The following is a 21,827-nucleotide window of genomic DNA, read 5'->3' as shown; positions in this document are numbered from 1 at the left end:
TTTTCTTTTTTCTTTTTTCTTTTTTCTTTTTTTCTTTTTTTCTTTTTTCTTTTTTTCTTTTTTCTTTTTTCTTTTTTCTTTTTTTTCTTTTTTCCTTTTTTTCTTTTTTTCTTTTTTTTTCTTTTTTTTCTTATTTTTATTTTTTTCTTTTTTTTCTTTTTTTCTTTTTTCTTTTTTTCTTTTTTTCTTTTTTTCTTTTTTTCTTTTTTCTTTTTTTTCTTTTTTCTTTTTTTCTTTTTTTTCTTTTTTTCTTTTTTCCTTTTTTTTCTTTTTTTTCTTTTTTTTCTTTTTTGTTTCTTTTTTTTTTCTTTTTTTTTTCTTTTGTTGTTATTGTTGTTGTTTGGTTTTTATTTTGGGCGTTTGTTTGTTGGTTTGGTTTTTATTTTTGTTTCCTTAAACAGTTTGGGGAAAGTAAAAACTGCTTGGGCCTCATTCATTGCACTGAAGTATAACTCTATATCCTCATCTATTGTATGAAAGTTTGCTACATGTTCTGGGTACATCAGTATTCTTTCCAAGTCGACCTCCAAAACCAATTGAAAGAATTGAGGGTCTGAAGTGAACTGTAGCCCCATTGTAGAAGGCAGCCACATTTGTCAGACATGACTTCCCCTTAGTGAAGACATGGTGGATGTCACAAATCACCTCTTTGTTTTCAGTGTGCCTTAACAGAGTTTTCAGGAGGGTCTGCTCAATGATCTTTATGAGCAGTGAGGTGAGACCTGACTGACTTGTAAATTCTAGTGAGTTTTATTTTCCTTTAAAAACTTGTGTTTTTATGTCCTTTTCCCAGTCATTAGAACTTCCACAGCTTCTCAAGTAGGATAGCTAGTGGCTTACCTACTTCCTTTGTCAATTCCTTCAGGAACTGTGGATGCACCTCATCAGGTCCCATGGACTTGTGAACCGTCATGTTCACTTAGATGGTCAAAAACCAGATCTTCTTCTATAGCAGATAGCTAGTTCTTCATTCTTCCAGTCCCTGCCTTTGTTATCTGCAGCTCTGGTGAAGTGCCTGGAGAACTTGCTGGTGAAGGCTGAGACAAACAAAAAAAGTAATTGAGTGCTTTGGCCTTCTCCATGTCATTGGTAACCAGTTCTCCCATTTCCTTTGGAGGGGAGCCACATTTTCATAGTCTTCCTTCTATCACCCATAGAAGGAAAAAATAAAATTAATAGAAATCCTAGCATGCCTATAGAAATAATAGAAATCACCTTTCTTCTCTAAGGAAGGAACTGTAAAGATCATTGAGTTCACACCCTCCTTCTCTGGACACTTCCAAGTATGGGGCATCCACAACTTCTCTGTGCAGTCTATTCTAGTGCTTCCTCACCCTCATGGTAAAGAATTTCTTGTACTGGACACAGTACTTCTGTGGGGTGTTACAAGGGCAGAGGATAGGGGTGGAATCACCTCCTTCCGCTGCTGTTTTGATACAGACCAGGATACAGTTGGCTTTCTGGGCTGTGAGCACACACTGTTGTCCAGATTTTTATCCAGGAGAACCCTAAAGTCCTTCTTGACAGGGCTGCTCTCACTGAATTTGCCTCGCAGTCTGTGTTTATGTCTGGGATTGCCCCTACCCAAGTGCAGCAGCTTGCATTTGGCTTGTTGAACTTGGAGGTTCTCATGGATCTGCCTCTGAAGTTTGTATGATTCCTTCTGTATGGCAAAGAAGATATCTTGTGGAAGCTTTTCTAGTTGCCCTTGATGCCCCTGGTGAGATTTAATTTTACCAGTGCTTTAGTTTTCCTAACCTGATCCCTGACTGCTCAGACAGTCTTTCACTATTTTATTTTGGCTATCTGGCCTTGTTCACACCCTATGTAGGCTAAAGCCAGTGGTAAGTTGGAAATGAAATACTTGTCCACTTAGTTGTGAGCAACCCCTGGAGTGCAGTGATTGGAATGGCTGCTCTGGGTCAGACCAGCAGTCCAGCTGGCAAGCATTTCTAGTAGCATTTGGGTTTTAATCAAGGAAGAGTACAAACAGGGCATATACATAAAATAGTTCCCCCAAGTACTCTCTTCATAAAACAGAGTGCTAGAGTTTTTTGGTTAGGGAAACGTATTGAGACTCAGTCTGATGTGATTGATATAGTTTCCTGGAATATGGTTAAATAAGATTTCATTAGATATTTTTACCTTGAGAGTAAGTAACTGCTAGTCATCTGAAGCACCTGTTACCACTTCTGCAAAACAACTAAAAAAGTGATGAACTGAACTAGCTGAGGTCTTTGTGATGTTGCACCCTTAGGGGGAAGGGAGCACCCAAGATTTGTAGATACTCATTGGTTGAAAGGAATGAGAAGTCAGATGATCCACAAAAGCTTATAAAGTTTTATTAGTAAATTACACACTTGGCTTGGAAATTGGTATTTTAGTACACTGGCCTCTAATATAAACACATGACCCTGGATTTTGGATAAAGGGGTAGGGTGTAAGGGAAGAGAGAGAGATGAATTTAAGAGGGGGAGAAAGGAAGGAAAGAAGGAAAGAGATTACCAGTCCTGCCTGCAGCATCAATTCAGCTGATGAGGGCCACTTCCTCGGTTTAGATCAGAGTACCTATTAGTAGATAAGCTTTCCCTGCCCTGGGGATATGTCACACTTTCTATGCAAATTACTTACGACTCACAGTCCATTCTTCCATATCCTTGTGGAAATGGGTCAGAGGGCTTTGGGTCAGAGATGGTCTTGTTCCCCCCATAGAGTTCATGCCTGCTTCTCCACCCCATTTCTCTGTTTGTGCTGTGCTGAGCTGTGCTTATCTCCAGGAGGTAGATCAGAGACCTTTGTCCCAGAGGAGTGCTGTCCTACCTCCATGTCCAGTCACATCTTGTTCTTTCTCACAGCATGTTATTGCCAGCAGTCCTTGGCTGGTGCCACCGCCACTCTGCTATTGGTGTTTGTGACAAACACAATAGCCCCTTGTCTCTAGATTTCTGTGGTTCTGGTGCATGGTTACTTTGAGCTCCTCCTAATATCCCACTTTATTTTCTTAGAGAAGTTGTTTAGTGCAAACTGTGTGGTGATAGGAGCGTTTCTGCTATTGGAAACTCATTGATGCTTACAGCTGTAGCTACAGCACATCCTGAGCTGTCATCTTTTGATTGAGGCTTAAGGTTATGTGACTCAGTGTCACAGTTTCAAGTGACATTACGTTTGCACTGAGTTCACTGCTTTTGTTTGATTTTGTTACTGATGTCTCTTGTTCAGAAACTTGTGCAGCTTCTAAATCATTACAAAGCAGCATGACATGAAATATCCAGGTAGCCTCATGTATTCTTCCCCTCACGCACACACACTTGCTCTATTATTGCCTCTGGATGTTTGAGATCAGATGAGTTCCTTCTGCTTGGGTTGGAAGCCTGCAAACAGTTTAAATGGTAATGACTGCCTACCACTGGATTTTATTCTTTTAGACATTTCAATAGATGCAGCCAAACAGGTGTCAGGATATGATGCAAGAGTAATCTCTTTTTGTTTATTGTTTTTGTGATGATTATAGGTCTTGCTATTTCTTTGATAATTATTCTACTGTGAATACTTTGCCTGCAGACTCTTGACCTTAAGTCTTTATCTGTCAGAGGCGTAATCAGCTGACTGTCTCTTTGTCAGATCCAGCTCTGCACTGTTGTGTTCTCTGGATGAATTCTGCTTATTCTAGCACAACTATTGCAGACCTGCATTTCTTCTGGTCGGGAATTTGTGTACAGTGCCTCTGAAATAGCTTTTGTAAAGATCACAGTAGGAGCAAAGTGGTGTGGGAAAGGAAAGAAGCATGCAGCCATGGCAGTTTAACTGACTCTTCTAAGAGCCCAAATTTCAGAATCTGGTTTGATCATTGACGTCTTTCTTGATCTTTTTAATTGTCTTGTGTGGTTCTGCTTTGCATTTCTGAAACTGGTTAAATTAATAGAAATTTTTTTTCAGTAGGAGGCTTGAAAGGCTTGTGGCTTTAATATTACTTTTATCCTTTGCTGTTTGCATGTCTTGGATGCCCTTCTATTGAAAATAAATGTATAGATGTGTGCAGTGTAGTGTATTGGAGTTCGTTTGGTATGAATGCAGAAGCTGACACCAGTGACTCCCAAAGGAGGAATAGGACATGTGATATGCAAAATTTGACTGTAGTACAGTCTTTTTGTGGAAGTCCTGACTTCTGTGGGAGTTCATTGATCTGTTTCTTACCCCAAAACAAGGAACTTGCTTTTCTCCTGGAAAAAGTTAATTTTAAATCTCTTTCAGGATCTATTTATTTCATGGTGGCCTTATTCTGCTTTTACTGGAAAGAAACAAAATATAGTTCCATTTATAGGCAAATCCTTTGAATTTGAAGCTACTAACTGCGATCCTCACAACTTAAATTCTTTTCTAGATACTGAGAATTTGACAGATTATACTCTGCTTGACTTAGCTTCTTATCTGCTCTACATGATTTTGTGTTTGGTTAGATGATCTGTCTGACCAGAGTTGACATTTAATGTCTCTGAAGATACGTTCTACACTTCTGCCTTTGTTGGAAGCAAAATTAATCCTTCCCATCACTCCAGCCAACTAATTTTGTGTGTGTTCAGTCAAAAACACTCCATGCTTTCATTTGTTTTTAATTGTTCTATGCCAGTGAAGTTAGCCTCAGATCTGTTATGCCTTATGTTGCAACTTTCTAAAAAATTCCTGAAGTTAACATGCGAAAATGTACTCTTAATCTTTGTTTAATTTTTGATGTATTTTTTAATGGAATTCTTCAGAACTGTGTGCAAGAGAAATCTGTATGAAACATAATATTTTAATACAGTAACTATAAAAGGAGTAAAAATGAAACGACTTTGTAGACCGAGTGCGTTAAAATAAAAACAGGGTAAAAACCAATGTTTTGTACACACAAGAATGATCCCCTTTAAAAGAATACATGCAGTTTTCCTGTCTTGGAAGTCTTTCAAGTACTCTGAAATATTCAAGCTGTTGTTCATATACATGTAAAGCTTTTCTTATAACAAAACCAAAACTCTGAAAGCCAAAAATATATCTAATACAATACAATAAAATACTAGTTTGTTCTTATCTAGTAGTGATAGGGTTTACTAAAATTTGTCCTTTTCTCTTAAACAGAATGTTGACTTTGGAAGCTCAGGGAAGAAGCAGCAGGGAGAAGAAAGTAACACAGTGGTAAGTACATTATTTTTCTTTTCTCTGGACCAACTGCCTAATGTGTTAAAATAGAAATCCTCGTATTTATTCATATTTTGTTATAAATGCCTTCAAAGCACTTGAGTTTTATTCTGCATCATGTCTCATGTTACTTTGAAAGCTGGTTTTTAAACTCTGAATATCTGTTGAAGACCCAAGTAAATTATATTTATTTACATGAAAGGGAAATATATGAAAAAGGAAAATAATTCTGTTTTAAAGCTTAGTGTCCATTAAGTGGACACAAGCCTTTGGCTTGAGAACTTTAGAATACTGAGTTTTGTAATTTTCTTTTTCAGTTCTTAGAAATGATAAGTATATTTATTTGGAAAACTTGGACAAAAGGTACTTGAAAAAATGCTAGAAATTTTTGTTGTGCCTCCTACCATCATTTTTGGTTTGCTGCTCTAAAGCCTAGACATACATCACATCATACACTTTGTCTCTTACTGGTGTGTTGACATTTTTTAGCTAGAGAGCATATATAAAAATGGGAGAAGTGTTAACAAGGCAAAGTTTGATTTGCTTTCAAAGCTCTATGGAAAAGCAACACATGTTCAGAATCAGCTTTTTTCTTTATTAAATGATGCCAGTGCAGATGGCACTAACTTGCTTTTGCCTCATAGTGTAAGGGTTTGTAGAGGCAAGTATTTTCTATGAATAAAAAGAGTGCCCAGTAGAGTATTTATTTGTCAGAAGGTCTGTATGAATTTCTGTAGAGGAACTGTTACTGACTAGTCCCCCTTCTGCCCCAGAAAAAAAACCCCAACAACATATGACAGCAGCTTCCATCTGCTCTGATTTTATTAATAGCATTGCTCAGATTGTGGAAATGCTAATAAATATTGATTCCCCAATTACTTTAGTTTTGAGGCTATAAAATACTGGTTCAAAGGATAGAAAATCTTCTGCATATTTTATCTGGCATTTCTATAAACAGCATATGCTTTAGTAGAGAGAAGCATGTGCACATGCTTGTGTTTTCTAACCTTTTGTGTAGCCTACAATGCTGTAAGCTTTGTGTGCTTTGGCATTCTCGGCTGAGCTAATAATCCGTGCTGTTGCTGCAGTGCCTCAGCTGTGCTTGCGGCACCCTAAGGTTTGCTGCTTCTTATGGGCAAATGACTAGCACTGCCTCCTGCCTTCACTTCCACTGTGCTCGTTTGTCTCTTTTGACTGTGGTGGTATAACTAGAGGAATTAAGACAGTATCTCTTCCTTTCTGCTGGAATAGATGTTGCCTGTATGCGAAAAAATATTTTCTCATACAGTAGTAATCCCTCAAAAAACTAAACCTGAAGCATAAGCTGTTTATTATGGTTTTTTAGCTGTGCCAGAAGCTTCCCATCCTTTAGTCTGGTTGCTTTGTTTATTTAATTTTCATTGTTTTCTTTGTATAGAAAGTCAGGAATTTGTTTCCATGGATCTTTTTCATAATAGCAGTGAAAGAAAATGAGGTTATTTGATGTAGAAATTAGTGGGTTCGGAAAGCAAAGCAGTTCTGAAGTAGCTTAGTTCCAGTTAGCTGTACCAAATAGCTGTGATTACTAGCTACATGGTAGCTATGATTATTTCAACTGCATATTTTTAAAAAAGACGTGGCTGGTGGGGGATGGAGTGCACTTCAATATCCTGTTGGGATAAATATTTCATATTTCTGGCTATATATTAACTTAAAAATGAGAGAAATTAAATCCAAACTGTGTCAGTTCAATAATATAAAGGAATTTTCTAGCCATCTGAAAACATCAGTGTCATGCTTTTAAAGAAGCTTGGCTTGTTGCATATTCCGTGAAGATTTGTGGAACTGCTGCAGTTTCCTTCAGACTTCAGTTTGCTGTTGTAAAAATCACTGCTTTTATATGGTGGTTTTTTTTTTTTTTTTATCTAAGGAAGAGAAGTGGATGAGATTCAAATGCAGAAGTTTTAAAAATCAATTTATTCCTCCCTCTTAAGGTTTTCTTAGTAACACGACAAATACACACCCAAAGAATATGCAATCAAGTGAAACATCAGAAATGAAGCTCAGATCTAATGCTAATCTCAGCAGTGTTGTTAATGGTATCCAATTAGAAATCATTCTTTAGAGGAAGTGTTACATTGGCACTTATTTGGATAGATTTACTGTCCAGATGGAAGTTATTTTCTAGGGCTGTCTCAGAAAAATAGCAAAAGAAAATGTGTGAGAACATACTTGCAGCTACTGTGCTGCAATTGTGTTATGACAGTGTGTGTATTGCTGTGTATTGTTAAGTAGTGTTATTATGAAAAGTCAATATAAATACTTTTTTAAAAAAGTAACAAGTACAGCTGCTTGGTTATCTGAACATTTTAAAATTTAATTTTTTCCAGTTTAATTAATCTGTAGTTTTTCTCTCTCCTTTTTTTGTGAGGATATAGCTATGAAAGATCTTGCCTTAAATTCACAGAATTGCAGAAGGGTTACAGTTACAAGAAACCCCTGGAGATCATCTCATCCAAGGCAGGGTCACCTAGAGTAGTTTAAAAAGGACCAGGTCTGTCTGGGTTTTGAATGTCTTCACAGAGGGAGACTCCATGACCTCCTTGGGCAGCCTGTTCTAGTGCTCTGCCACCCTCAACATAAAGAATTTCTTCCTCATCTTGAGCGGAAATTTATTATGTTTTAGTTTATTGCCATTACTTCTTGTCCAGTATCTGGGCACCACTGAGAAGGCTGGCACCATCCTCTTGGCACTCACCTCTGAGATATTTATATGCATTGATGAGATCCCCTCTCAGTCTTCTCCTCTCTAGACTAAACAGGCCCAGCTCTCTCAGTCTCTCCTCGTTAAGAGAGGTGCTCCAGACCCCTCATCATCTTTGTGCCCCTTCAATGGACCCTCTCCAGGAGCTCCTTGTCTCTCTGGTACTGAGGAGCCCAGAGCTGGACACAGCACTCCAGATGTGGCCTCACCAGGGCCCAGTAGAGGGGGAGGATCAGCTCCCTTGACCTGCTGGCCACGCTCTTCCCAGTGCAGCCCAGGATCCCACTGGGCCTCCTGGCCACAGGGACACACTGCTGGCTCATTGTCACCTTGTGGTCCACCAAGACTCCCAGGTCCTTCTCTGCAGAGCTGCTCTTCAATGGGGCAGCCCCAGCCTGTGCTGCTCCTTGGGGTTATTCCTCCCCAGCTGCAGGACCCTGCACTTGCCCTTGTTGAACCTCGTTAGGTTCTCCCTGTCCAACTCTCCAGCCCAGCCAGGCCCAGCCCAAAGGCAGCAGAGCCTTCAGGTGTATCAGCCATCCCCAGTTTGGATCAGCAGCAAACCTGCTGAGAGTACCTTGGATCCCTTCATCCAGGCCCGTGATAAACAAGCTGAGTGAGACTGGGCCCAGTATTGATGCCTGGGGAACACCACTGACTACAGGCCTCCAGCTGGATTCTGCTGCCCTGATCCTGACCCTGTGAGCTCTGCCATTCAGCCAGTCCTTGGTCCACCCCACTGCCATTTATCTAAGCCATGATTCCTGTGCTTACCTATGAGGATGTTATGGGAGATGGTGTCCAAAGCCTTGCTGAAGTGGAGGCAGACAACTACCACTGCTCTCCCCTCACCTAGCCATCCTGCCCTGCCATCACAGGAGGCTGTCAGACTGGTCAAGCATGATTTTGCCCTAGAAATTGCTGCTGACTGCTCCTGATGACCTTCTTTTCTGCTGCACGCTTGGTGCTGACCTCCAGAATGTTCTGTTCCGTCACCTTTCCAGGGCTGGAGGTGAGGCTGACTGGCCAGTAGTTTCCAGGGTCCTTCATGCTATTTCTGAAGACGAGACTAACTTTGTCCTTTGTCTAATCATTGGGCACCTCAAAGATGATGGAGAGTGACTTAGCAACATCATCTACTTGTTCCCTCAGAACCTGTGTGTACATCCCATCAAGGCCCATGGATTTATGAATGTTAAGCTTATCTAGTTAAAGCCTCAATTACCAGGGGTAGGTCCTCCTTTCTCCAGCCTTCCTCTCCTTCCCCCAAGGTCTGGGATTCCTGAGGGCTGGCCTCAGCAGTTAACACTGAAGGAAAGAAGGCATTCAGTAATTCTGCCTTCTCTCTGTCTTCCCTCACTGAGACAACTGTCTGATTCAGCAGTTTCCCTAGTATTCCTTTTGCTGATGATCTACTTGTAGAAGCCTTGCTTGTTGTCCTGGATATTCTTTTACAGACTCAACTGGAAGTGGGTTTTGGCCTTCCTTGTCACCTCCTTGCATTCTGTGACAATTCCGTCATCCTAACATGTGGCCTGTCCCTTTTTCCACATTTCATAACTTTCATTCTTCTATTCAAGATTTGTCAGAAACTCCCTGCTCATCCATAAGAGGTTCCTGCCCCCTTTGCTTAATTTCTGGTTCATGGGAATGCACTGGTCTTGAGCATGGAGGAAATAAATGATGCTTGAATACTGACCAGCTTTCTTGGACCTCCTTCTTCTCTAGAGCCCTAACCCATGAGATTCTGCTAAGCAGGTCTTTGAAGAGGCTGAAGTTACCTTTCTGAATGTTCAGGGTTCTGGTCCTGATTGCTGTTTTACCTCCTGTACACAGGATCTTGCGTTCCACCATCTCATGGTTGCTACAAGAAGGCGGCCCCCAACTTTCACGTTCTCAGTCCTTCTTGGTTTGTTTTACAAGGTCCAACAACACACCTTTCCTTGTTGGCTCTCTTTTGACTTAGGTCAAAAAGTTACCATCAATGACCTGCAGGAACTTCTTGCATGTGTGCTGAGTCATGTTGTCTCTCCCCCAAAAATACTAGGGTTATTGAATTACAGATCTGTACTCCCATATACATCTGATTTACTGATGTCTTGGTCTGGGCTCATAAGGATATTGAGTATTACTGCATTTCAGTTAGAGGCTGCACTTGAAATAGAATATTTTATTACATAGGTTATTTGCCAGAGATTTTCTTCTTCTCAGTTTAAAAATAATACTTTTGTTCTATTTTGACAGAGTCATTCTGGTTTTGTCATTGTTAAGCTTTTGCCATGATAAGGCTGTTAAGTACTGCTTTATTGCAGAAAATAAATATAACTAATTATTCTGAAGAGTTCTTTTGATGTGCTTAGGGTGGATTTTACTTGTCAAAATTAACTCATGAGGTTTGTTTTAGTGTAAGCAGTTCAGATTAACTTTTCAGCTAAAAAGTATCTGTCGCAGACATCTTTTCTTTAAAAATCTTTCTTAAGATTTTTCTTCCTGAGAAGCTGAGAGGCTTCAGGAACAAATTATAAACAATGGTTATCTGCTGCTGTGGAATGCAACAGGTGCATCTGTGATTGGCCCATCTTGGATGTTTACAATTAATGGCCAATCACAGCCCAGTTAGCTTGGACTCTGTCTGAGACACAGACCCTTGTTATTCATTCCATTCTATTCTTAGCTTAGCTAGCCTTCTGAGATGAAACTTTTCCTTCTATTCTTTTGAGTATAGTTACAATATAATATATATATATATCATAAAATAATAAATCATGCCTTCTGAAACATGGAGTCAACATTCTTGTCTCTTCCCTCACCTGAAAACCCCTGTGAACACCGTCACAAGTATCTATCTGCTAGAACACATACTTACTTAGATATTCTTTATTCCAGTAAAACAGGAAAATGCTATTGTTGCATAAAGAAAATGTTACTGATACAGGTAACAGCATTGTAACTGTAACAAGATTTTATACTATGTTTTGATGAGAAGCTTCACATTCTAATTGTGTAAAGGATTTCTGACTATTTTAAATCAAAGCAAAATAGAAATGGCAAATTGAAATTTGTTTAGAATTTATTTATAGAATGGAAAAAAGAGATAATTTAAGCAAATTTCTCCAGAATTCATATCTGACATTGCTTTTCTTGCCAATTAACTAATATTGTCTTGCTGCCCTGGCCCTTGGAGATGGGTGAATGGTTTTGGGTGGTTTGTTTTGGTTATTTTAATGTATAGAGGCACTGAGAACTTGCAAAGTAGTTAACCCCAAGAAAAATTTTCAACTTGGTATTTATTAAGTTAGGAGTGGAGAATGGCTGGGTTTGGTTGCATTCTGGTATGCTGGATCATCAAAAAGAAAACTGATTTCTGTGTTCTCTGTTCCCTTAGTTTTCTCAAAAAAATTTAACAAGCGTCCTTAATATGTTTTTAACAATTGGCCATTCACTGTATTTACTAACATGTTCTTCCTCCTGTTGTTACCATTCACTATTGTTGTTTCAAGGGTAGTGGCTTTTATTTCTTTTTCTCTGAATGCTGTCTATGAGCAAGCACAGTGTGTTTTTTGATGTTCCTTGCCTGCATGAGAACACACAGCCATGGATGCAGTTGAGCGTTGATTTTATGCCAGAACCGGGCAGCCTCAGATTATAGCTTCATATTAAAATGGTGTCCATTTTATTTCCACCCACTTGTTCTTTCTCCAGAGTGCAGTACTTTGGTTCATTTGTTTGTACTGGTATGTTTGCCAGTCTCATTCAGTGAAATGTATGACATAACCAGAGCAGTTTGGGGATTCTTTTTTTTTTTTCTAGAAGAGACAAAGAAATAGGTGGGATGAAAAGGGATGAAGGAGTGAAAATACCTGAAGCTGGCATTGTCACCAAACAAGGCTTCACCCCTGAACCAGAGAATGCCAGTGATCCTTAAAAAGGGAAAGGTTCTTCACAATGCACGCTGCCTTTGCATGTTTCAGGTCCTTTTCAGTGGCCATCAGGTCTGAGCTATCCTTTTGTTTCCCGAAGATGACACGCAAAAGGATTGAAGAGAAACACACTTTGAAGCTTGGGTGTGCAAAATAATGGTTGCAGTTTGTTATTTTAAGGCTTCACCTTTCCTGCCCAAGAGGACTGGATTGATCTTAGGGGAAGTCTGTACCAAGCCTTAATGCCACCCCTACACACTTTTCCCCTCCCATCCCCATGATTTCCTGATGAGTAAGAGGTGCCAAGGGTTTAAAGAGTGAATAATTCTGTGCTCTGTTTACTGTGAAAATGTAGGATGGTTTTTGTTTCATTCTAGAAACAGCTATGTTGTTTATAGTTTCCCCAAATTCGTGAGAATTAGTGCTGTTTTTAACTGGAAGACATTAATTAAATTGTGCTGTTACTTTTCACAGTATAGCAGCTCTCATTGAGAAGCCGCAAAGTCTGTGTTTTGATGTCTTCTGTGGTGCTTGTTGCTGCTTTAGGCAGAGGAAAACCCTTGTGAGCTTTTTCATAATTCTTTGTTTTGACATGAAAATGTTGGGACTTCTGTCAGTTGGTCAGTTAAACCTCTCTGTGTCTGTCAGGCAGCATGTTAGGTTACGTGCTCCCCAACACAATCTTGCCCTTTTCTGTGTTGACATGTGGTCACCTCCATAATTCTGCACTAGTTTGTAGACAGTGAGGTGGACTAAAAAGTACTTCACTGTGTATTTTGGGTGCCTAGTTTAACTTGCCTTTCTGTATAGACATCTGAAACCTGGTTTCATTTTCAATTGCTGCTGATATAACATCTTTTTACAAGGCCTGGGAGGGGGAAGCAGTGCTTTCTTGACCATGAGTGATCCCATCCTGTTAGCATCAGATAGGAGATCTAAGGGACTAATTTCAAAATAAATTAACATAGACTGAGGACAAAATTACTGTGATCCTAAGCTCTACTTGAGGTTAAATTGCAAATGTCCCATGGGATTCTGGCAGGTCTCCATATACTGTTGGACTGCCAGGTACTTAGATGAGGGCGGTATGCAGGGAATCATCAGAGTTAAAGGGAAGAGTGATGGTTCACTGAGTGATGCTAGTTTCTTCTGAATTAGAATTTAGTGTATACTCAAGCTTGCTGTTTATCTTGTTTTCTTCCATTGTCTTCAAACCAATGCTTTTCTTTTCAGCTTCATTTTACAGTAATTTACATGATTGAATTCTATTCTGTTTTACTATTTATAGTTTGTATTGGGTGTAGGTGGCAGTATGTAGTAGTTGGTGTATGATGTCCCACCTAAAAGGGGAAGGGAAAACCCAAGATTTGTAGATGCTTTTCAAAAAGAATAACTAAAATTAGAGAATCCACAAAAGCTTATGAAGTTTTGTTAGTTAGTTAAATATGGCGTGCAAGCTGGTATGTTAGTCCTATGCCTCCTAATGTAAATACATAGAAGTAGATTTTGGATAAAGGGGTAGGGTGAAAAGAAGGAGACAGAGACAAATTAAAGATGGATAGAGAGGGAGTGAGAGACAGACAGTACTGGCTCCAGTATTGATCCAGCCAATAGGATGTTCAGGGGACACCCATGCACTTGGGCTTGGTTTTGGATGCCTTTTTAATTGGTAAGCTTTCCCTGACCCAGAGAAAAGTTTTGGATTTTGAATGTTAATTAGTTATCATGTGCTGTCTGTTTTTCCAGGTCCTTGTGGAAATGAGTCAGAGGGCTTTGGGTCTTTGGTGGTCTTGTTCTCCCCATAGAGTCTGTGCCTGCTTCTCCACCCCATTTCTCTGTTTGTGCTGTGCTGAGCTGTGCTTATCTCCAGGAGATAGACCAAAGACCTTTGTCCCAGAGGAGTGCTGTCCTACCTCCCTGTGGCCCCTTGTCCAGTCACATCTTGTTCTTTCTCACAGCATGTTATTGCCAGCAGTCCTTGGCTGTTGTTACCTGAAGTCCTTGGTTTGCACCACAGCCACCCTGCTGTTGGTGTCTGAGACAAACACATTTAGCCCCTTATCTTGTGGGATCCTACAGAGCGTCTGCAGGTGTGACTTCACCACATGCAGAAGCTGCCCCCATGCTGGGTGGAACTAATTCCAGCTGTTTCCAAGATGGACCCACTACTGGCCAGAGTTAAGTCAGTCAGCAATCTTGGTAGCACCTCTGTGATAACATGTTTAAGGAAGCATTAAAAACAACTGTACAATAGCCAGGCAAGAAAAGTGGGAATATGTGAGATAACCCTGTAGACACCAGAGCCAGTGAAGGATGGGACAAAGGTGCTTCAGGCACTAGAACAGAGATTCCCCTGCAGACCATTGTCCAAGGTGGAGCAGATCACCTGCAGCCTTTGCAGAGTGGTTTTTCCCTTCCTTTTCCTTCAAGAAGTGAAAAAAAAAATGCAAAGCAACCCAAGAACTATATAAGGGTCATAACTTTCCTGTTGGCTGTGAACACTGAACCTCAGGTAAACTTGTGTTTAACCTAACCTCTAATGATTTAGGGAACAAGAGGGTTTTATTTGTGTTTCGTGTTTTTCCTTTTTTTTTCCCTTCGAGGTGCTTCATAAAGAACTGGAGTTGTTAAGTGGTGGAGTAAAATAAGCCATCACAATCTTGTAGGTCTGCAAGACAATTTTACATTGTTGGATTTGGTGCTTTATGTAGTCTGATATTGTGGTATATTAGGAAATCAAGATTTTTCTGCCTGCTAAACTTGCCTGTTTTATGGGCAGGAAAAAATCACTGTCCTTTGTGTCCCTTTTTACATTCTCTGTATTTACTCAAACTAAACATGGAGAAGTTCCTATCTGAGCAACATTAGAAAAGCACATGTGTGTGAAATTACATTTCCCTGTCTTTGATAGTTCTAACAGTGGATTCTCTTCTGTATTTTCTCATTCCTTTCATTCATTACAACTTTTCTGCTTGGGCAACTGACCACAAGATGAGTAGACAGAGACAGATAAGAAGTGTGTATGTCTGACTATTGGTTTATAAAACATATATTGTAGAGAAGTGACAGTGGGGAATGCTTCCTGCCACTATCCTGACACACCCATTTCCTAGTATTGGCAGCCATCTCTGTTGTAGAACATGAGTGTTAAACAGTTCTTCCTGTATGTGTAGATAAGTAAAATTTGAACAAACATAAAATAATTTTGAAATAAATCACATTGTAGTTTCCTGCCTTCATTTAAATGAAGCTTTCTTGGTTCATTCTAGGTTTTGAAGAGTTACCAGTTAATATATATATTAAATATATACCCAGGTTGGTCAAACCAGTGCTTTGGTTGTTTGTTTGGTATTTCATATAGGAGTTTTGACTGTTTTGGCTTAAGACGTGCTGTGAGTTTAGATACTTAAAAAGACATGGTAACTGAAGGAGATATTGTCCAGGCATTTGTTTACTAATCTGTTTATGGTGCTGTGGATGCATGTGATTTTTTACCAGATCTTTCTTCCCCCATGCCTTCCAAAAGCTCAAAATCTCTCTTACAAAATAAAGGAATTAGTAAGGAAAACTAGTTGCGTGTGGGTTTTGCATTGCTAGGCTTTATGAGTTTTGGTAGAGACAAGTAGGATTCCATGTGAAGAGAGCAGTCACTGAAGAAGAGGGGGCAGTGTAATGAATGTATTTCTAAGGGATTTGAATGGCGAGTAGTATCTTTTTTTGTTCATCATATGAAGCATGTAGTAAACTTCTTAATATTCTGCTTTCAAAATATAGTTCTCAGAAGTTGAAATGGCTGGACAAAGTGAACTTATTGACGGCTGCAGCTGGTGGGATATAGGTGTGCCTTTCCCTGCCAGACTTCTGGTAATCAATTCACATGTACAATCTCTGCTTCCAATGCTTGTTTCCGTGACATATGTTCTTCTGTTTATACTCCTGTTAAAGAGACTGCTGTTGATGCTTCTTTTGGAAGTATTGTGTTTTTCCACAGCTTTGCCGTTCTCTGAACTACTAGCAAAATGAGACAAAATTTCTTTTTTGTCAAAGGCTTTTTGTTTTTAGATGTTGGCCAGGGAATTCAACTTGTGCTTTCATGTGCAGCATCAGAGGCTTGGAGCAGGCATGGGTAACTTTGATTTAGTGAGCACATCAGCTTCCATAGCATCCTTGGCATCTGTCTGTGGGTGTCTAGAGGATGTCATTCTTGAGTCTGTTCCTGTGAAAGAGGCAGGAGGAGGTTATGCTATCTTTTTTTTTTTTTTGCTGACTTTTCCATTTTGTGATGATCCCCAGTGTGAAATCTGCAATCTCCAATGTCTTTGTATTGCAATACAGTTAAATATTTTTTAAAAAATTATTAGATCAATTTTTGTTTAAATGTGACTGCAGTTTTATATGAAATGCTGTGTTCTGATAATCAACGTTGTAACAAAATTCTAACAACGTGGAACCATTGTTTAAAAAAGAGGTTTTGACATTCCATTATTCTAATGAAAAGTTTTCTTCCATTTTTTAAATGGATGTATGTAGAATCTAACTGTTCACAGCCTGTGTGATAAATTCTACTACTGGTTAATGAAAACACTAAAATATAGCAGTCCCTTGATCTGTTGCCATATGAATTATACATACTGTGAAGTATTTGGAAAGCTAAGCTGCACATAGAGGAAAATCCAAGTGCATTACTTGTTTCTGTGTCTTAGTTAGAAAAGGGGTCTTGCTTGTGACTTTACATAGTGCCATGGGCATGGTATTTTATGTTCTCCCTGGATTACTAACATACTGTCTGAAAGCTGAACTGCAGTCTGCTAAATGTGTCTGAAAGACTTTTTTGGCATTTGGAGGAGAAACTTTCCTGTCACTAGTCCAGAAGTTGAAATATAATTTCAGCAGTTCAAAAAAAAAGGAGATAAAAAAGGCATATTTTCATTTGAAGTGTTGGCAGTTTGATTGAGAAAATAAATACTCAGTGCTGTTTTGGAGAAGTGTGTATTTTTAGGCTAATTTCCTGAGGAAATGAAGCTGACATGATCATGTTGTTCGTCTGCATATGTTGGTCCTTCTTGAAAAATTAAGTCTGTCATCTAATTTCAGCCAAACTTAAAACCTGAGGTGACATTCTGAAGATTTTGTGAGAATCCATTGCTTATTAGAGCAAGAGACCTAAACGTGTGCTGTTGCTGAGGAGAAAAGAGGCAGGAACATTTGCTGGTGTATGCTGTAAGTGATTAGCGAATCAGCACCATTTAGGTTTGCCTTCTCAGGATGAATAGGGATAATGCAGAATAATGTAGTCATGGAGAATAGAGGAAACTGTTGTAGCAGCGAGTTTAAAGGAAGAAAGGTACGTTCCCAAAAGAAGAAAGGTACATTCCCATGAAGTTTCCTTGTTCCAGTGTGCACAGCAAGATGTGTTGAAGTTTTCCAAAGGGAGTGAAGCTGCAAGAAGAGGTCGTGTTGTTATCTTGAAAATATGTCCATTTAAACTGCAGATAGAACAGTTGGTAGAAGCTGGGGGTTTTTATTGTATTCTGTCATTAAATGAGGGATTTGAAATTAAGGTATGTGAATTTACATGTACCGAAGAAAAAAAACCTGATTAGATTTCCTGTAGCTACACTTTAATTCTCTGCAGAGGGTGAATTTTATTGTGCTAAACAAAAATATCCCACTAATCTTTGCAGAGGTGGGATAAGCTGTATTATAAAGGCACAATTGACAGTTCAGAAATGCCCATTTCAAAGTTCTCTGATTCTCTGCAGTGTAGGATTGTGTTAGTTGGTGACAAGTCATAGGCTAAACTTTGGCTTAATCATCTGGAATCTGCAGGTGTGTTAACCCCATTTAATGTCATTAGAGTTCTGTTGTATTTAAAAGAAAATAAGTCCGTGCTTCTCACTGTGTCTCGTGTATAGAAATAAATATGCAGGAACATATATATGCTACTTCTTTTCAGTATTTAGTGGTCAGTGGAAGTTTGAGAAACTGCACATGAGTATTTCTGAGGTTGTCTTGGTTTTTAAATTGACCAATTTCCCTTTTACAGTGCCTGAAAATGACAACGAAGCGGAATTTGTTTTTGCGGCTGGTGCCATGCCGCTGTCTGCGTGGAGAGGAGGAAACTGTGACTACACTTGATTATTCTCACTGCAGCCTGGAACAGGTGCCTAAGGAGATTTTTACTTTTGAAAAGACCTTGGAAGAACTATATTTAGATGCTAATCAGATTGAAGAGCTTCCAAAGGTATGTTGGATGATTTTGCTTTTAGGTACACTTATGTCTTTACTTTACCAGCATTGCAGAAGCTAATAGTGTCCAGCTTCAGCTTTTGGGCCATAGCTTGCCATGAAGCAGCCTTGGTAGACTGGAAGTTTATGCATTCCAGCTGGAGTACTTTATTGCATGAATTGGAATGAAATTGCTCAAGCAACAGATCTGGCTCAAGAGAGTTACAAAGCAGAAAAGACTGGCTAATAAATCTGTTTCTGTGCATTGTGAAGTAGGTAGGCTACCACTTGCCTTGGTCTAGTCTACAGTTTAATGTGAAAGATTGTGAGTAGAAAGATTGCTTGCACATTTGTCTTTTGTTCCTTTCTGGGTTTTGGTTTTATTTTCTTAACTGCAGGGACATGTAATAGCCTACACTTTCTTCAAGTTAATGTGTTTTTATGTTCGGATAAGTCATACTTAAAGGCATATTTCTGAGAAACTAAAGATTTTTTTCCAGCTTTTAAGTAATTTTGTTCATTAGTTTTTGCTACCCTTTCAATTTTCAGAAGAAAACACCCCCACATATAAATTCAAATATGGCAAAGGACACAAGCAGAGAGATTAGAGGTGGTGAAGATGTAGCCAAAGTGATTTTTATTCATTTGACCAAAATTTTTATAATTAAACTTCCAAGCAGAACTATAGGGGGAAAGCCTGTAATATTTGAAATTATCCTAGCCAATATGACCCAGAGTTTCAAGCTGTGTGTTCCTTTTCCATTTTATTTTTTTATTTTTTATTATCCAACTCTGTAAAAGGCTTTTTATTAAGACATTTCAAATATGAAGGGTGTGATACTTATCACGCCCTCTCTAGTTTTCAGAAACTCTGTTAAGACATTCCCACTCTTGCCTTTTCTCCTTGCCCCAGTACTGTTTTGTGCTCTCACTTTTGTATGCCACAACACAACTGTTTTGAGGCTGCTTGTCAACCTTATGACCCATCAGTGTGGCTGCTGGATTTTTTTAATTGCTTTGAATCTTTTCAGAATTCCAGCTTATTTCAAAAGTCAGTTCTTACAGTGTAGCTCCTTAATTTAGCTGTATGAGCAAATTATGAGCAACACAGTATGAGCAACAGTATGAGCAACCTGGAGAGGAGAAAGGTTGTGGTAGGGAAGGAATTGACTTTACATGAAATATTGGTACGTAGTCTTAGCTTCAAAATTGACTTAACACTTGAAATTGTTTCACCCTCCTTCATCCTATATGCTAAATCACATCTGAAAAAGTATGCTTTTTTACTCCAGGAGCTACAGTGTGCATTTGATCTGAAAAGCTCAAACTGTAACAGTTTTACTTTTCTCTCACTCTGATGTTTGGAAGAAATAAGAATTCTTTAGTAAAATAGCCTTTAATTATGTGGCTTCCTGCATTTACTACTAGTAATTATGAATATGTAAACACTGAAAAAGAGCAACAAAAGGAGTAACTGCAAAGTCAACATCATCCTCCCTTCCCCTTCCATTTTCCTTTAGGGGATCTTGCAATTCCTGCTGCGTATGCCTTGACCTGAGTTATCACAGAAATTTCTAATAATTCCAAGAGTTTAGATTATTGCTTTCCAGGGAAAGAGTCTAAGTATATATTCTTGAAATAAGGGAATGGCTCCAAAACACCTGAGCTCATCAGCATATCCTAAGTGACTTGAAACTCTTCAAAGCCTTAATGAATGATAAATAATTTCTAACAGGCATATTTCTGGAGAGTTGGAAACAGCCGTAGACAGCTTAAAGCTCATTCCTTTAACTGTCCATTGTGCTAATTCATGTCTGCTTTTGTTCTGGGGCAGTATTTTACAAATTTTACAGGAATGGGGCACTTTCAGTCTCTGGTTCAAATAGTGGCCTTGTAGTTGAGAGAGACACAAAAATTTTGGTCAAACTGAGCTTGTGGTATGATAGTGATTGGGATAAATTTTTTTAGTCAATGAACCCTTCCTGGTATTTTATTATATTTTCTCAGAATTCCAAAAGAGAAATTCACTAAGTCAATGAATGATCTTATCCAAAGCTGTAATGAAAGAAATACTCATCATAAATTTTTCAGATTAAACTTCTCAATTGCTTACTCAGAGATATTTATTTTATGTTATGTGTAAGTTTTCTGCATATCTTCTGAGTTTTTTTCTTTTTTCTTCTTCTAAAGATTATTTTCCCTGCTTTGTCAATTTGTTAAACTTTTGAGGAAGAATCTCTAGGTACCCTGCATTTAAGAAGAGATCTGGCTCTGAGCTATTTGTTAAAGATGGTAATGCATGTGTACAGAAGGGATTAGACAGTTTTCTGTACTCCTAGCTTGAACTTTAACTAGTTTCAATTTTTTCACTGGTTCAATATTTTTCACTAGTTTTCAGGGTTTTTTTAAACTTTTTTTTGATTTTTTTTTTTTGTACTTAAGGTAGGAAGCATGAACAGGAAAAATATTGGGAGACAAAACAAAATGAAATTTATACTTTTAGAGGAGGTGAATACCTACTGAAATTCTGGGTTTCAGAATGATTTTACTTCAAAAGACGTCTGTCAATTTTTTTCTTCTTGAATAAACTCTATTTACCTCTGGGTTGTCACATGGCAAGTCTATTATAGAAAATGTTTTGCAATGTTTTGCAGGTCTATATGTAACTACAGGTTACAGTTTTTGAGATCCTGGAAGGCATTTGTAGGAAGGATTAAGCATAACTGCTGCCTTGTACCTATCTACAGTTTTTTGCTTTCTGATGTGTTGTAATGAGTAAATTTTCAATGAAACTATTTAAAAATTTTTGATAGACAAAAACTCTAAATAGCTTGGGCTTCAGGCCATGAGGCCAGAAGTTTCAAGGGGTTAAAAACAAAAGCTGTATAGAGAAAACTGAGAGAAAATCACATTCACTTTTTCCTTTGTTTCAATAGCAACTTTTTAACTGTCAGTCCCTACACAAGCTGAGTTTGCCAGACAATGATCTAACCACATTGCCAGCATCCATTGCAAATCTCATTAATCTCAGGGAACTGGATGTCAGCAAGAATGGTAAGTCACTTTGCTTATTGTATTGAGGTAACTAAAAGGCAAATCACCATTGACTGTACAAAGACAATGGCGAAAATATAATTTCTAGAAGCTGCACAGCTAATAATTTTAAAATTACTACTCTAAATCCCTGCTTACGATAAAAAGATGCTCTTTTATGATCTGGTTGTGATATTTTATTGTATGTCTTACATTGATGGGTTTGTAGACAACACTATCTGGCATTTTATATTCTCTCAAAATACATGAGCTCAAATGTTAGTTTTAGTAACTTTTGTCATCTGTCACTATACTGAAGAGAGTTTGTAAATTTTGCTGGATTTTATTAGTATTATTTATTTAATATGAAAATTTGTTTTGGTTTATTTTAATAAGCTCTTGGAATTTTGTAGTATAGTAGGACTTGGCTTTGCTGTCCTGCTTTGGGGATGGTAACTTCTGTTGCATGGAGGAGTGTACTTACATGTCCATAGACATGACTTCATTCACTTGCCTGACTTGTTAAAAATCTATCATTCTGTGAGAGTCAGACTTCTATAAGTTATGAAATTTTGTCAGCCAAATATTGTATTATGGGGTTTTACTGATGATGGTGCTTTGATAAGTTGGCAGATGTGTGCAACTGTGAGGAAATTGAAATAATATTGTCATCAAACTTAGTTGTGTGACTTACTTGAGAGAGAAGTTAAGTCATGCTAACTGAGCAG

At 38.5% G+C, this 21,827-nt stretch overlaps 1 protein-coding gene across 3 annotated transcripts in view; it reads left to right on the top strand.

The window, feature by feature from the left end:
* ERBIN (erbb2 interacting protein) overlaps positions 1-21,827 on the top strand; it is a 121,224-nt gene that overhangs the window by 37,018 nt on the left and 62,379 nt on the right. For all 3 annotated transcript variants that reach the window (XM_058044648.1, XM_058044647.1, XM_058044646.1), the window contains exons 3-5: positions 5,116-5,172; positions 17,885-18,082; positions 21,003-21,120. In XM_058044648.1, the coding sequence (XP_057900631.1) occupies positions 17,894-18,082; positions 21,003-21,120 (307 nt within the window). In that variant the 5' untranslated portion in view covers positions 5,116-5,172; positions 17,885-17,893. The remainder of the gene's footprint in view (positions 1-5,115; positions 5,173-17,884; positions 18,083-21,002; positions 21,121-21,827) is intronic.

This window comes from Melospiza georgiana, chromosome Z (genome assembly GCF_028018845.1).
Source record: "Melospiza georgiana isolate bMelGeo1 chromosome Z, bMelGeo1.pri, whole genome shotgun sequence".
Taxonomy (NCBI): domain Eukaryota; kingdom Metazoa; phylum Chordata; class Aves; order Passeriformes; family Passerellidae; genus Melospiza; species Melospiza georgiana.
Note: the sequence above shows the minus strand (reverse complement) of the source record. Positions and strands in the feature narration are given on the sequence as shown.